Source organism: Rhinoderma darwinii, chromosome 5, assembly GCF_050947455.1.
Source record: "Rhinoderma darwinii isolate aRhiDar2 chromosome 5, aRhiDar2.hap1, whole genome shotgun sequence".
In the NCBI taxonomy this organism is placed as follows: Eukaryota; Metazoa; Chordata; class Amphibia; order Anura; family Rhinodermatidae; genus Rhinoderma; species Rhinoderma darwinii.
The window spans coordinates 240,852,891-240,866,638 of NC_134691.1; the positions used below are offsets into that span (position 1 = coordinate 240,852,891).

General features: G+C 42.6%; 1 protein-coding gene across 1 annotated transcript in view; it reads left to right on the top strand.

Moving 5' to 3' along the window:
- LOC142652576 (maternal DNA replication licensing factor mcm6-like) overlaps nt 1–13,748 on the top strand; it is a 96,971-nt gene that overhangs the window by 6,567 nt on the left and 76,656 nt on the right. The window contains exon 2 of the mRNA XM_075828225.1: nt 8,391–8,537. Coding sequence (XP_075684340.1) covers nt 8,391–8,537 — 147 coding nt within the window. The remainder of the gene's footprint in view (nt 1–8,390; nt 8,538–13,748) is intronic.

Below are 13,748 nucleotides of genomic sequence, written 5' to 3' on the forward strand. Positions count from 1 at the left end.
TAGATATTGCATTAAAAACCAGACGTTTGCAGCTAGAATAGTCATTTAGCACATTAATAGAGTGTATTTCTGATTAATTTAATGTTATCTTCATTGAAAAAAAACTGCTTTTCTTTCAAAAATAAGGAAATTTCTAAGTGACCCTAAACTTTTGAACGTGTGTAGAGAAGAGATATAGATAATCTCTCTCTCAGAACAAATACAGCTCCGTACAGAGATAATTTGCAAATTTTTTTTTTTTTTTTGTATTTCAACTTTTTTTATTTTCAACAAAGAAAGTAAGGATACAGAAGGAAAAAAGGGGTAGACGAGGGTACATCCATAAAATCAGAACACAATGTTATATGTACGCAGTTAACTCTACAAGTCCGCTAGATTTTTCAGCAATGTCAATATTTTGAAATACTTCACACATCCACCATTGTCAATATAGATAGACTTGTACCATAAATTAACATCTCTTTGCGACATTTCCCTATACCCTCCTCCTCCTCCTCCTCCTCCCCCCCCCCCCCCTATGACCATCTGAGATGATAGTCAAGAGTCAGATGACAGAGAAAGAACAATAAGAAGAGAGAAAAAAGAAGGAAAAACAAATAAGATCAAAAGAAATGAGGGAAGAGGGGAGTCATCTCTCCCAGCTCTCTCCCCCCCCCCCCCCGCAGCACGTCTCTATGAACCAAATATTTCTAAGAGTTCCCAGCATCATTTCCAACTTGTTTACCTGTGATTTCCTTGTACCTGTCTGAGCTACAAAATTACAGCCAGTAGAACCATGTTTTCCGGAATCTACCTGCTTGATCAGGAGAGTGATGAAGCAACTCCTCCATTCTCCTAATATCTTGTACCCGCTTCAGCCATTGTCTAATCGATGGAGGCTCAGAGGACTGCCATTTCGCTGGAATACATGCTTTAGCTGCATTTAACAAGTGTCTCACCAGCGATTTCTTATACGTCCCTACGGCGATGTCATGGTGATGCAACAGAATCCACGCCGGATCGTCCCCCAGAGTGAGTCCCGTGATTTCAAATATGATGTCTTGTACTTCTGCCCAAAAGGGTCGAAGACTGTCACATCCCCAGAATATATGTAGTAGCGTACCTTCTTCCTTGCCACATCTCCAGCAGAGATGTGAAACCTCAGGAAACATTTTGTGAAGTGCATGTGGGACTAATATTTTATAATTCGTTTCTTGATAAGCATTACTAATAGACACTTTATGCGAGAGGAGCATGACCTTCTCTTTTTGTTCTTGTGTTAGGGAGATCTGTAGATCCCGCTCCCATTTCGTGATAAACGGTGGCGTGAAATCTTCTACAGGAGAAATCAGTATACCATAGATTTTAGACAATGCTCGTTTCACCTGTCCCGTCTGGGAACACATTGTTTCAAACTGGGTTAGTCTGCGATCGTAAGCAGCAGGTGTAGGTATATAAGCCAAGTAGTGAGATAGTTGTAAAGTCTGCCACCGTGATGCTACCAGCATGCCCTCAGGTTCAGTGAGTTCCCTATCCCGAAGCCAAGTCGCCTGTCTACGAAAGTGACAAATCCTAAAACGACCCTGTTGAAGCCAGTTTTTAAATGTCCCTTCCGATAATCCTGGTTCAAACTCTGGTGTCCCCAGAACCGGCGCGAGCGGCGAAGGAGCCGATGAGACCCCTTCCCTTCCCCTCACTCTCCTGAACACCTGTAGTGTTGAATAGATAGTAGGGTGATCTCTCAGGGATTTTAGATGAGTCAAGGGTATCCATGGCAAGCATTTTAGTGGGAGGTCCGTAAAGCCTTGTTCCACATTTATCCAATCCTTAAGATGAGCATGGCGGCACCAGTCCACTATCCTAGTCAAGTGTATGGCTTGGTAATATTGCTCTACATCAGGCAGCCCAATCCCTCCACGACGTTTGGCAAGCACTAGGATTCTCCTCTGTAATCTCGGCGGTTTATCAGCCCATACAAAGGAAGTGATGTATTGATATACAGTTTTAAAAAAGGACGTAGGTAATTTAATTGGTAATGCCTGCATCGGGTATAGGAATCTGGGTAACACATTCATCTTCATAATGCTCACTCTCCCAAACCATGAGAACGTCCCCCCCCCTGTCCATCGAGCCAAATCATTTCTCAATGTTTGTAACAGAGGTAAAAAGTTCAGCTGGAATGTCTGATCTATATTGGCCGGCAGTTGGATACCCAGATATTTGATTGATTCTCTCTCCCATCTAAAGGGAAAACTAGCCCGTAGGGAGTTCCCTAGATCATGTGGAGTATGTAGCATCATCACCTCCGACTTCTGAAAGTTGATTTTCAGGTTGGACATTAGGCCATACTCTCGAAATTCCTTCATGAGATTGGGCATTGAAATGTGAGGAGAGGTCACGAAAAATAGCAGATCATCTGCATAAGCCGCCACCTTGAAAACTTTACCTCTCATATTTAAGCCACTCACATTGACGTTGCCTCTGATCTTACATAAAAAAGGTTCCAGAGCTAAGGCGAACAGCAGGGGTGAAAGAGGGCATCCCTGTCTTGTCCCATTATGGATCGTAAACGGGGAAGAATAAGTACCATTTACTCTCACAGAAGCCGAAGGCGACAAGTACAGTGCTCCCACCCAGGAGCGCATGTTAGGTCCTACACCCAGATGTTCCAAAGTTCCAAATAAAAAAGGCCACCCGACTCGATCAAAAGCCTTTTCCGCGTCTGTGGATAAAATGACAGCAGGGTTCTTCTGTGAGTTGACACAATGGACAAGGTTGAGAGCCTTAGTCGTATTATCTCTCGCTTCCCTTGATGGGATGAAGCCTGTTTGGTCTCCGTGAATTACGGTAGTCATCAATGGGGCAATCCAATTCGCCAATATTTTAGAAAACAATTTCAGATCTACATTGAGTAACGAAATCGGTCTATAGCTAGCACATGAGGAGGGATCCTTGCCATCCTTCGGGATAACCACTATGGTGGCCTTCAGTGAATCTGAAGGTACCGAGCTGCCTGATATCGCATTAAGAGCCCCCAAAAAGCCATCTGCTAACTGATCTAAGAACATTTTATAGTAACCCACCGTCAGTCCATCCGGGCCTGGGGCCTTACCCTTTTTTGTGTCCTGCAAAGCTTCAGAAATTTCTTCATGAGTGATTGGATGATCTAAGGTGTCACATGCATCTTCAGGTAGTCGTGGGAAACCTGAGGAGGATATATATTCCTGTATAGCTACCTTCGTGGGAGGTGAATGAGGTGTTAATTGGTATAGTGAGGAGTAGAATTCCCGAGAGGATCGGGCTATCTCCCTCGGGGAGGTTATCTTTGCCCCTGTCTGGGAGATTATATGAGGAACATAGGCCGAGGCTCTCTGGGTTCTCAAGGCATTTGCCAGAATTTTCCCCGGTTTATTTGCATATTCATAAAATATTCTCCGACACTTAACTAATGTGGCCTTAGCCTTAACTTCATAAAGAGCTCTAAGTTCTTCCCGAAGTGACAGAAAAACTCTCCTCGTTTCTGAGGTCTGATAATGTTTGTTTGACCTCTATTTCGCTAATCTTTGGCAACAGGTCACTTGTTTTTGCCACTCTCTCTCTCTTGAGCCGCGCCCCCCACTTGATGAAAAAACCTCTTATATAGCATTTATGGGCCTCCCATAATATGAGCGGATTTGCCACTGAGCCAGTATTGGTAGCGAAGTAGAGCTCCAGCTCACGACGAATTTCAGATTGAGCCTCAGGATGTTTAAGTACAAACTCATTGCGTTTCCATCGACCCTGTGCCTGTGAGGGCGGGGCGAAAGAGTGAGAGCGCAATTGGCGAATGGTCCGACAAAGGTGATGTGTGAATGTCTGCCCCCACTACTCTATCCAGATGGAAATGACTGATGAAAAAATAGTCTATTCTGGAAAACATATGAGTTGCTGAGTAATATGAGTAATCTCTAGCTCCCGGGCACAGAGTCCTCCAGACATCCACTAGTTGGTGATCATGAATAGTTTTCCTAATGGAGCTAAGTTGAGAGCAAGGAAGATGGGAGGCGCCCCTTGAGACGTCAAGATGAGGTTCCATTGCTACATTAAAATCCCCTCCAACTATAATCATACCATCCCCAAGCCGCTGATTGTCCCGTGTTTGGTAAGTACAGGTTAGCTAGTGTAACTGCTTGTGAGAATAGAGTACCCTTGACAAACAGAAATCTACCCTGAGGGTCTGCCAATGAATCAGTGAAAATCCAAGGTACATGTTGTACAATGAGAATACTCACACCCCTAGATCTGGCATCCTCTGAGCAACCATGATAGCAATATGGTAAGCGTCTATTGGAGAACCGTGGTAACTTATCTTTCCGGAAATGTGTTTCTTGAAGAAACACCACCTGAGTTTTATGTCTCCACAGTTCAGCCAGAATCATGGAGCGCTTCTCTGGAGTCCTCAGACCTCGGACATTGTAGGAGAGCAATTTCGTATCTGTGTTCATAGTTCCCAGGTGCTGCGAGGGAAGAAACCGAAGGGAAGGAAGGAGAAAAAGGGAAGAAAAGAAAAGAAACAACAATAGAAAAAAACAGATAAGTAAGTAAGGATAATCAGGGAATTCTCTAAGGAAAGTTAAAGAAACCGAGGGTACTCAGCCAGCGAGACCCCTCGGAGGGAATACCTATAGGGGAGAGTTGGTAAGGAATCTAAGGAAGTGGAGACCACCTCCCGTGTAATTGTCTGTAAATAGTACACTTTCAGCGAACACAAACATCTACTTCCAACCTCTATTAGTAATTCACCAGGGCGATCAATGGCGTGAAGCAACTTCAAAACTTGTAACAAAGATATAGCCCTACTCCGTAGGAATCTCAAACCCCTTCTCCGCCCTGACTACCTCGCTCCCGCCCATAAGATCACAAACTCCATAAGGAGCCTAACCCCAGGTACCAGCTCCTGCAACGACATCCATGACCACATAAGTCTCCTTCACCTTGTGCAATGGAATCCCTAAATATCTCTCGCCCGCAGAGGGTGTTTATGAAACATACTCCATTACCCATAACCGACGTCTCCCTACACATTAAGTCCCAACTAATAAAACCTAACTCAACTATGTGGCATAATCCTATGCATATCCCATCAGACGACGTATCATGAACCCTGAGGCCCCCATTAACCAGCTGCGTGAGTGACTCTATCTCTTTCCCCCTAACCACGTACAGACCGCTCCGTGATTTGTTCTGAGAGAAATATCTAGTTACTAGATAAACATTTTTAGGTAACTGTTCCTTTTAAGCATGACTCCATTTATAAGGATACATTATCTGACCCGCTAGGCACAAAATCAGGAAACCGAACATTTGCACCAGGATGAACAAGGAGTCCCGTGTCATGTGTAATCCTGCCTCCACAGTACGGCAAAGCAGTCCCAGATCTTGGATTCCCTTCTATGGCAGTTGTTGCCTCGCCGGTCTGATGCGCTGCGGTCTGGGTTGAAGAGGGTCGATAGGGCGGTTTCTGCTGCGTCTTGTAGGACGATAATTCAAGGATGCCGTAATCCAGTCCGGAATGGCTCTTGGTGGGACTTCCAGGAAGACAAAAAGGGCGTGTAGATCTTGTGGCGAATGGATAGCAATCACCAAGCCTTGTTTCTTGACAATGAGGTGGAACGGAAACCCCCACATATATGTCGCTTCAGCCTCTCTGATGATATCCAGCAGTGGTCTCATAACCCGTCTCATGTGCAGTGTACGAGCTGATAGATCAGGCAAAATATGAATTTCAGCCCCCCTAAATTTCACTTGGCCCATGGTGCGCATTTTACGCATTAAATTTTCCTTCACTGTAAAGTAGTAAATCCTATATACAATGTCCCGTGAACGATCTGGATCTACTGACACCGGGCCCAACGCTCTGTGTACCCGATCCAATTCTATGTGATTGTTCGGCAGCTCTCCCAGGATACCGTTAAACAGTTCTACCACTATTGCGCGTAAATTATGACCTTCCTTATCCTCCGGTAGTCCCCTAATACGGACATTATTGCGCTTGTTGCGGTTCTCCAGATCATCATGGTCCAGAGTCATAGCTTGGATTAATGCCTGTTGTGAGCGCAGTTGGTCTTCCATCCTATCCAATCTGTCGCCATGAGAAGATGTCTGTTGCTCAATGACTGAGACCCTAGAGCACATTTGCTCAACAGTACGGTTCACCTCCTCTAAACACGTACGTTGCATTTTCTCCATTCTTTCCAGCATGGTGTCAAAAAAGCTCTGGGATGGGAGATGTTTAAGGGCCTCCTCCAGCTCCGATCGTGTTAATGGCGTCTCCACGCATGGGGAGACCGGGCCCGGTGACCAAGAACTTCCCTCATGGGATCTCTCCGGACTGGGGCTGGTGACCGGGGCACTCTCCAGGGGTTTATAAGAGGTTGACACACCTGGTAGCTCGTGGGAGCGGGCTGATGTCGTCTTACCCGGTCGTTGAGGCGTTCCACATGCAGCTGCGGCCATGTTGGCTTCCTCCTGTTTCTGAGATATACGTGGCCGTAGGAAGCGAGACAGTGAGGATGCCGGAGTATTTTTGTCCACGGTCTTCAGAGGTTTCCCTCGGGGCATAACGCGAGGTGCCGGGATGATGGTAAGTCGCTGAAAGCGTTAATGTCACAGGTTAAATCACGGTCGGCGGGAGCTCCTGAAAATGCGACCTTCTTCCTCACATGCCGAGACCACGCCCCCCGATAATTTGCAAATTTAGTTTAACCCCTGCCATATAAATTTGTACGGCATAAAACTACATCTCCTAGCATAGCCAGAACGATGGTAAGGATATGCTGGGAGTTGCTGGTTCACAAAAAAAAAACGATACACACACCATCTTGCTGTAGATCATCCAGTGACTACGGTACTGAGCAGTGACAGGGTGAATAAACCTTTACATTTAGTGACTCACTACTGACTATTTCTCAGATTCTAGTCGTTCTTTTTACTTTTCCATCTGGTCCAGAACTCCATGATGCCTCCTGGCCATGCCCTATTTCTGCGGAAATTAGTAAATTTGCTGCTCAGATGTCTTCGGAAGCTCACTTTTTCAACATTTCTGCACCTATAAACTAAGAGAAAATTCTTATGGTACCACATTCTATGCCCCAAAATATAATTGTATCATACACTGTGTCACCAAATATAATAGCGCTACACACTGTGCCCCTGAATAAAATTGTCAAACACTGTAAAGTAATGCACCACACACAGTGCTCCCAGTAGGGCCCTCTATAGATAGTTCTCCCCATAGAGCCCTTTGTAGAAAGTGCTCCCAGTAGAGCCTTCTGTAGGTAGTAGTGTTCCCTGTAGATAGTGCCCCCTGTACAGTTCCATGCATACAGGGCCCCCTCTATTATTCCCTGTAGGTAGAGCCTCCTGTGGCGTTCACTGTAGCATTCCCTGTTTAGTGCCCCCTGTAGCGCCCCCCCTGTAGATGGGGGGGGGGGGCCCTGTAGATGGGGCCCCCTGTATAGTGCCCCCTGTAGATAGGTGCCCCCTGTGGCGTTCCCTGTAGATAGGGGCTCTCTGTGGTGTTCCCTGTAGATAGGGGCCCCCTGTATATAGGAGCCCCTTGTGGCGTTCCCTGTAGTTACTGTTCCCTATATAGTGCCCTGTAGTTACTGTTCCCTATATAGTGCCATGTAGTTACTCTTCCCTGTATAGTCCCCTATATAGGTAAGGCCCCCAACCCTGCCCACAGTAGAAGGAAAAGGAAAAAAAACACATTATATTCTTACATGTCCCGTTCCCACTCTGTCCTCCTCCAGCGGAACGATGCAGCGGCGCGATGACGTCATCTCCCCAACTGCATCATCACTAAAGTGCCGAATGGCGAGGCATCATGTGCCTCACCAGGGCAGCACTTAGCTACTCAAATGTATCCACGCCCTAAGGACGTGGGTACAATTGAGTGCAGGGGACTGGTTTCCGGCTTCCCAATACACCCGGTTCTGCAAACCGGCTGTAATTTTAACAACCGGTTCGGGAGAACCGGGGTGAACCGGCCGGATCCCACCCTTGCTTACAGCAGACTGAGCTTTTAAATACAGCCCTGAGCATTTGCCATATTCCCCAGAATGGTGGAAGATTTGTCATATGCTACTAAACTGCGCCAGATTGATATCACTTTTCTGTGTATATAGGGCAATTGACTAGATAGAATATTTCCTTGATGCGTAAAACTGGAAAAATCGGCCTGTTCAAAAAAATTAATAATGTATGGAATTGAACAAATACATACAGATGACCTTATACAGTACACTTACCCTGTGGTTCAAATACTGAAGATTTTTTTTTTTTCTTATGTGTATGAACATTTCTAATATATTTTATAATCTTTTTGCTTATTTTAATATCTATTTTATTTTTTTTTAAATACATTACAGATGCAAAGGTAAAGATGGAGGAAACCTTTATGTGCCTGCAGCTGAAGAGTTAATCCGACCAGAAAGGAACACTTTGGTGGTCAATTTTACTGATATTGAATATTACAACCAGCAACTTGCAACTACAATCCAAGAAGAGTATTACAGGTATTTTTTTAATTTGTTTTTAACCCTTTCATGACCAAGGGTCATTGCTACCACTGTGTCCAGGTCAAATTTTCCATTTCTGATTTGCAGTTCTTTAAACGATATTTTTGCAACCGCTTTGACTATCAACTATTTTTACTTTGTTTTTTACAAAACTTGATGCTTTCATTTTCTAGATTAGTTTTAATTCCATGTTGATTTTTTTTATGAGCAGACAAATCACAAAAAATGTGGAGAAGAAAATTTTTTGGTCTTTTTTTTTAATCTATATATTTGTGTGTGTGTGTGCTCACACTGTGAGCGGATAAGAGGGCTATATTCACATGACGTGAAAAATAGGGCAGTTAACAACGGATCAACTGTCAGCTTTTCATGGTTGTTTTGCATCAATGTGTCCAAATTTTAATCCATTTCCCGACCAGCTGACCGTTTTTCACCGACATTTGGCATCCATTTTTCATGGACGTTAAAAAAAACTTATTCGTTATTTTTTTATTTTTTTTGTCAGAGCCACCAGTGCCCATGTAGATAGTGACGCAATACCACTGTAGATAGTGCCAGTGCCCACATAGCGCCATTGTAGATAGCGCCACACTGTCCCTTGTAGGTAGTGCCAATATAATGCCAGTGCCCATGTAAATAGTGCCATACCCCATGTGTATAGCACCCACTGTGTATAGCGCCACACCCCTGGTAGGCAGCGCAACACCCTGTATGTATCAGCCCCCCTATAATTGGCACCTACTTCCTGTAAATTGCACCACTGTAGCTCCCTGTAAGAGTGGTATCCATCTGGTCGGGGATTCTGCTCCTAGAGGGAGCCCCTGATGTCTATGTCCATATATGGACAGTGACGTTGGGGGCTAACTCTAAAAGCGGAATCCCCTGCCTCCGCATTGGCAGCGCTGTTGCCGGGGATTCCGCTCCAGGAGTAGCCCCTGATGTCACTGTCCATTTATGGATAGTGACGCCAGGGGCTTCTCCAGTAGCGGAATCCTCGGTCGGTGTGTTGGCCGGGGATTCCGCCCCTACAGAGAGCCTCTGATGTCACTGTCCAAATAAACAGTGACATCCGGGGCAAAATCTCTAGAAGCGGAAGGCCGGGCACAGAGCGATCTGGGACCGGGGATTCCGCTCCTAGTGGGAGATTAGGTGGCGCTATCTATAGGGGGCAGTGCTATTTACAACGGGAATGGAGAGACATTGGGGCTCCCTCTAGGAGGGGGATCCCCGGCCAGAGAGCTGGCCAGGGATTCCGCTCCTAGAGGGAGCTTAAGTAGCGCTAGCTGCAGGGGGTTTTGCATTATCTACAGTGAGGGGGTGCAGTCCGGGATCTTAAAGCGCCAGCAGACATGGGTGCAGCGCTGCTCACAATGAAGCAGCACTGCACTCATTAAACCCCGTTCAAGGCTGTCAATGTTTGTATACGTGGCAACTTCCCTGGGCAACGGCCGTTGGAACATATATAGCCGTATGGCAGTCGTGAAAGGGTTAAAGCATCTTTAACAATTAATTACTTAACCCCTTCAGGACCCTGCCTGTTTTGGCCTTCAGGACACAGACAATTTTTTTTCAAATCTGACGTGTTCCTGTGGTAATAATGTTGGAATGCTTTTACCTATCTAAGCGAGTCTGAGATTGTTTTCTCGTGACATGTTGTACTTTGTTAGTGAAAAAGTTTGGTCGATAATTTTGGTATTTGTTTCTGAAAAACACGAAAATTATGAAAAAATGTGCAAAAATTCGTAGTTTTCTAAATTTAAACGTATCTGCTTGTAAAACTGATCGTAATACCACACAAAATAGTTACTAGTTAACATTTCCCATATAAAACAGAGACAAAATGATAGTTTTTTTACCGCTCAGACGGTTGTAGATGTACAGTCTGAAGTGTCCATCAAGGGTTTGACCTTCCCCTCAGCTAGCATGCAGAAAGAATGATCCAAATTTCCACTGGTGTGTATATCTCGCTGGTACTTGTGGTTCCACACAGAAGTGAAACTGCAGAAATGCAACTGCTTGCTGTGTATATCCTCGTACGTGATGTTCTAAATCTCCAACAAGGGAGAAAAAGGAGATAGTGCACTACCTTTTGGAAACTGCAAATTCCACGACTTTATTCCATAATTACAAAAATGGATATAGATAAAAGCATAAGATAAGCTCTTTTAACACGCCAAAATAATGCAACCCGACCCTGGGTTTCGCCCTTCTGGCTTCCTCTGGGGCATATGGGCGTGTACCATTCATGTGTTTAAATAGCTGTCAGTCTTCTTAACATACAACAGTTTTAAATTGCTTATGTATATAAAACAGCCAATTTTAAAAACAATGATAAAATGACATGAAAAATAAAATCATTCACACAATAAGTGTAGTTTATAAATAAATTGAATAAAAAAACCTCATTTGTTGTAAAACTACGCTGCAGCATAATGAGCTCTAATTGCATGACTCGTCTATGCTACTTAACTAAAAGCTGTGTGAATAAGGTTCAATCTCTCCAAGACATATACAAAAAACTACATAGAAGTACAACCAATACGATGCATTTCCCATGATGATCCCCACATTCCTTCCACCTATATGAATAACTATCCTCGGTTATATAAAACACAACGATCCCCCTTATACAAATGACAATTTTGAAATATAGGTTATTACAACATTATGTGTTTATCTTACAATATTATATACCAATCTTACATCTTCTACATGTGGGTAAAATACCATTTTTATTTTCTTTTTTGGTTAGAAGGTGGCTACAAAAAAGAAAAAAATTGATGTAGATGTGATTAGAGCTGTGATTAAGAGAACATTTTAATTCAAAGTCCAGGTTTAATCCCAAAGGGCATAGTGTATTGATAGATCCAATAGGATTCTCTTTGGCTCATTTTTTTTATATAATTATCACCACGCCAATGATTTTCAACAGATTCAACTCCATAGAATTTTGTTCAATTAGGATTTTTATTATGAAACTTTGCATAGTGTGCGGATACGCTATGGTCAATTTTTCCTTTTCTAATGTTGTTGCAATGCTCAGCTAATCGTGTTTTCAGTTTTCTAAAATTTTATTACCTGTGACACTAAAGGAGTCATATACATGCTAGTCTGTCCGTGTGGACTTATGTATGTGAGAAGAACTGCTAGAAAACTGAAAACACGATTAGCTGAGCATTGCAACAACATTAGAAAAGGAAAAATTGACCATAGCGTATCCGCACACTATGCAAAGTTTCACAATAAAAATCCTAATTGAACAAAATTCTATGGAGTTGAATCTGTTGAAAATCATTGGCGTGGTGATAATTATATAAAAAAAAATTAGCCAAAGAGAATCCTATTGGATCTATCAATTAAAAACACTATGCCCTTTGGGATTAAACCTGGACTTTGAATTAAAATGTTCTCTAAATCACAGCTCTAATCACATCTACATCAATTTTTTTTCTTTTTTGTAGCCACCTTCTAACCAAAAAAGAAAAAAGAAAATAAAAATGGTATTTTACCCACATGTATAAGATGTAAGATTGGTATATAATATTGTAAGATAAACACATAATGTTGTAATAACCTATATTTCAAAATTGTCATTTGTATAAGGGGGATCGTTGTGTTTTATATAACCGAGCATAGTTATTCATATAGGTGGAAGGAATGTGGGGATCATCATGGAAAATGCATCGTATTGGTTGTACTTCTATGTAGTTTTTTGTATATGTCTTGGAGAGATTGAACCTTATTCACACAGCTTTTAGTTAAGTAGCATAGACGAGTCATGCAATTAGAGCTCATTATGCTGCAGCGTAGTTTTACAACAAATGAGGTTTTTTTATTCAATTTATTTATAAACTACACTTATTGTGTGAATGATTTTATTTTTCATGTCATTTTATCATTGTTTTTAAAATTGGCTGTTTTATATACATAAGCAATTTAAAACTGTTGTATGCTAAGAAGACTGACAACTATTTAAACACATGAATGGTACACGCCCATATGCCCCAGAGGAAGCCAGAAGGGCGAAACCCAGGGTCGGGTTGCATTATTTTGGCGTGTTAAAAGAGCTTATCTTATGCTTTTATCTATATCCATTTTTGTAATTATGGAATAAAGTCGTGGAATTTGCAGTTTCCAAAAGGTAGTGCACTATCTCCTTTTTCTCCCTTGTTGGAGATTTAGAACATCACGTACGAGGATATACACAGCAAGCAGTTGCATTTCTGCAGTTTCACTTCTGTGTGGAACCACAAGTACCAGCGAGATATACACACCAGTGGAAATTTGGATCATTCTTTCTGCATGCTAGCTGAGGGGAAGGTCAAACCCTTGATGGACACTTCAGACTGTACATCTACAACCGTCTGAGCGGTAAAAAACTATCATTTTGTCTCTGTTTTTTGTGGTGTTGAGGATTTCACCTCTTTTTTTTTTTTTTTACCTGCTCCGGTTGTTCATCTCCTTGTTGAGATATTTCAGGGAGTAGAGAGCTGAGTTGCATATTTGGTTAACATTTCCCATATGTCTACTTAATGTTTGCATCGTTTTTTGAACATCCTTTTATTTTTCTAGGAAGTTACAAGGCTTAGAACTTTAGCAGCAATTATTTTAAAGAAAACTTCAAAAGGCCATTTTTTCAGGGACCAGTTCAGTTCTGACGTGGCTTTGAGGGCCTTATATATTAGAAAATTCCCAGAAGTGACCCCATTTTGAAAACTGCACCCCTCAAGGTATTCGAATCAGCATTCACAGTGTTTTTAACCCTTTAGGCGTTTCACATGAATTAAAGCAAAGTAGAGGTGAAATTTACAAATTGAAATTTTTTTTTTGGGCGAAATTCAATTCTAATAAAAAAAAATTTGTAACAGAAGGTTTTACCCGAGAAATGCAACTCAATATTTATTGCCCAGATTCTGCAGTTTTTAGAAATATCCCACATGCGACCCTAGTGTCCTAATGGACTGAATCACAGGCCTCACAAGCAAAGGAGCCTTTTGGGCCTTTTTTTTTTTTTTTTTTTTTTTTAAGAATATATTTTAGGCACCTTGTCAGGTTTGAAGAGGTCTTGTGGTACCAAACCAGTGGAAACACCCCAAAAGTTGCCCCATTTTGGAAACTACACCTCAAGGAATTTATCTAGGGTTATAGTTAGCATTTTGACTACACAGGTTTTTTGCAGAATTTAGTGGAATTAGGCCATGAAAATGC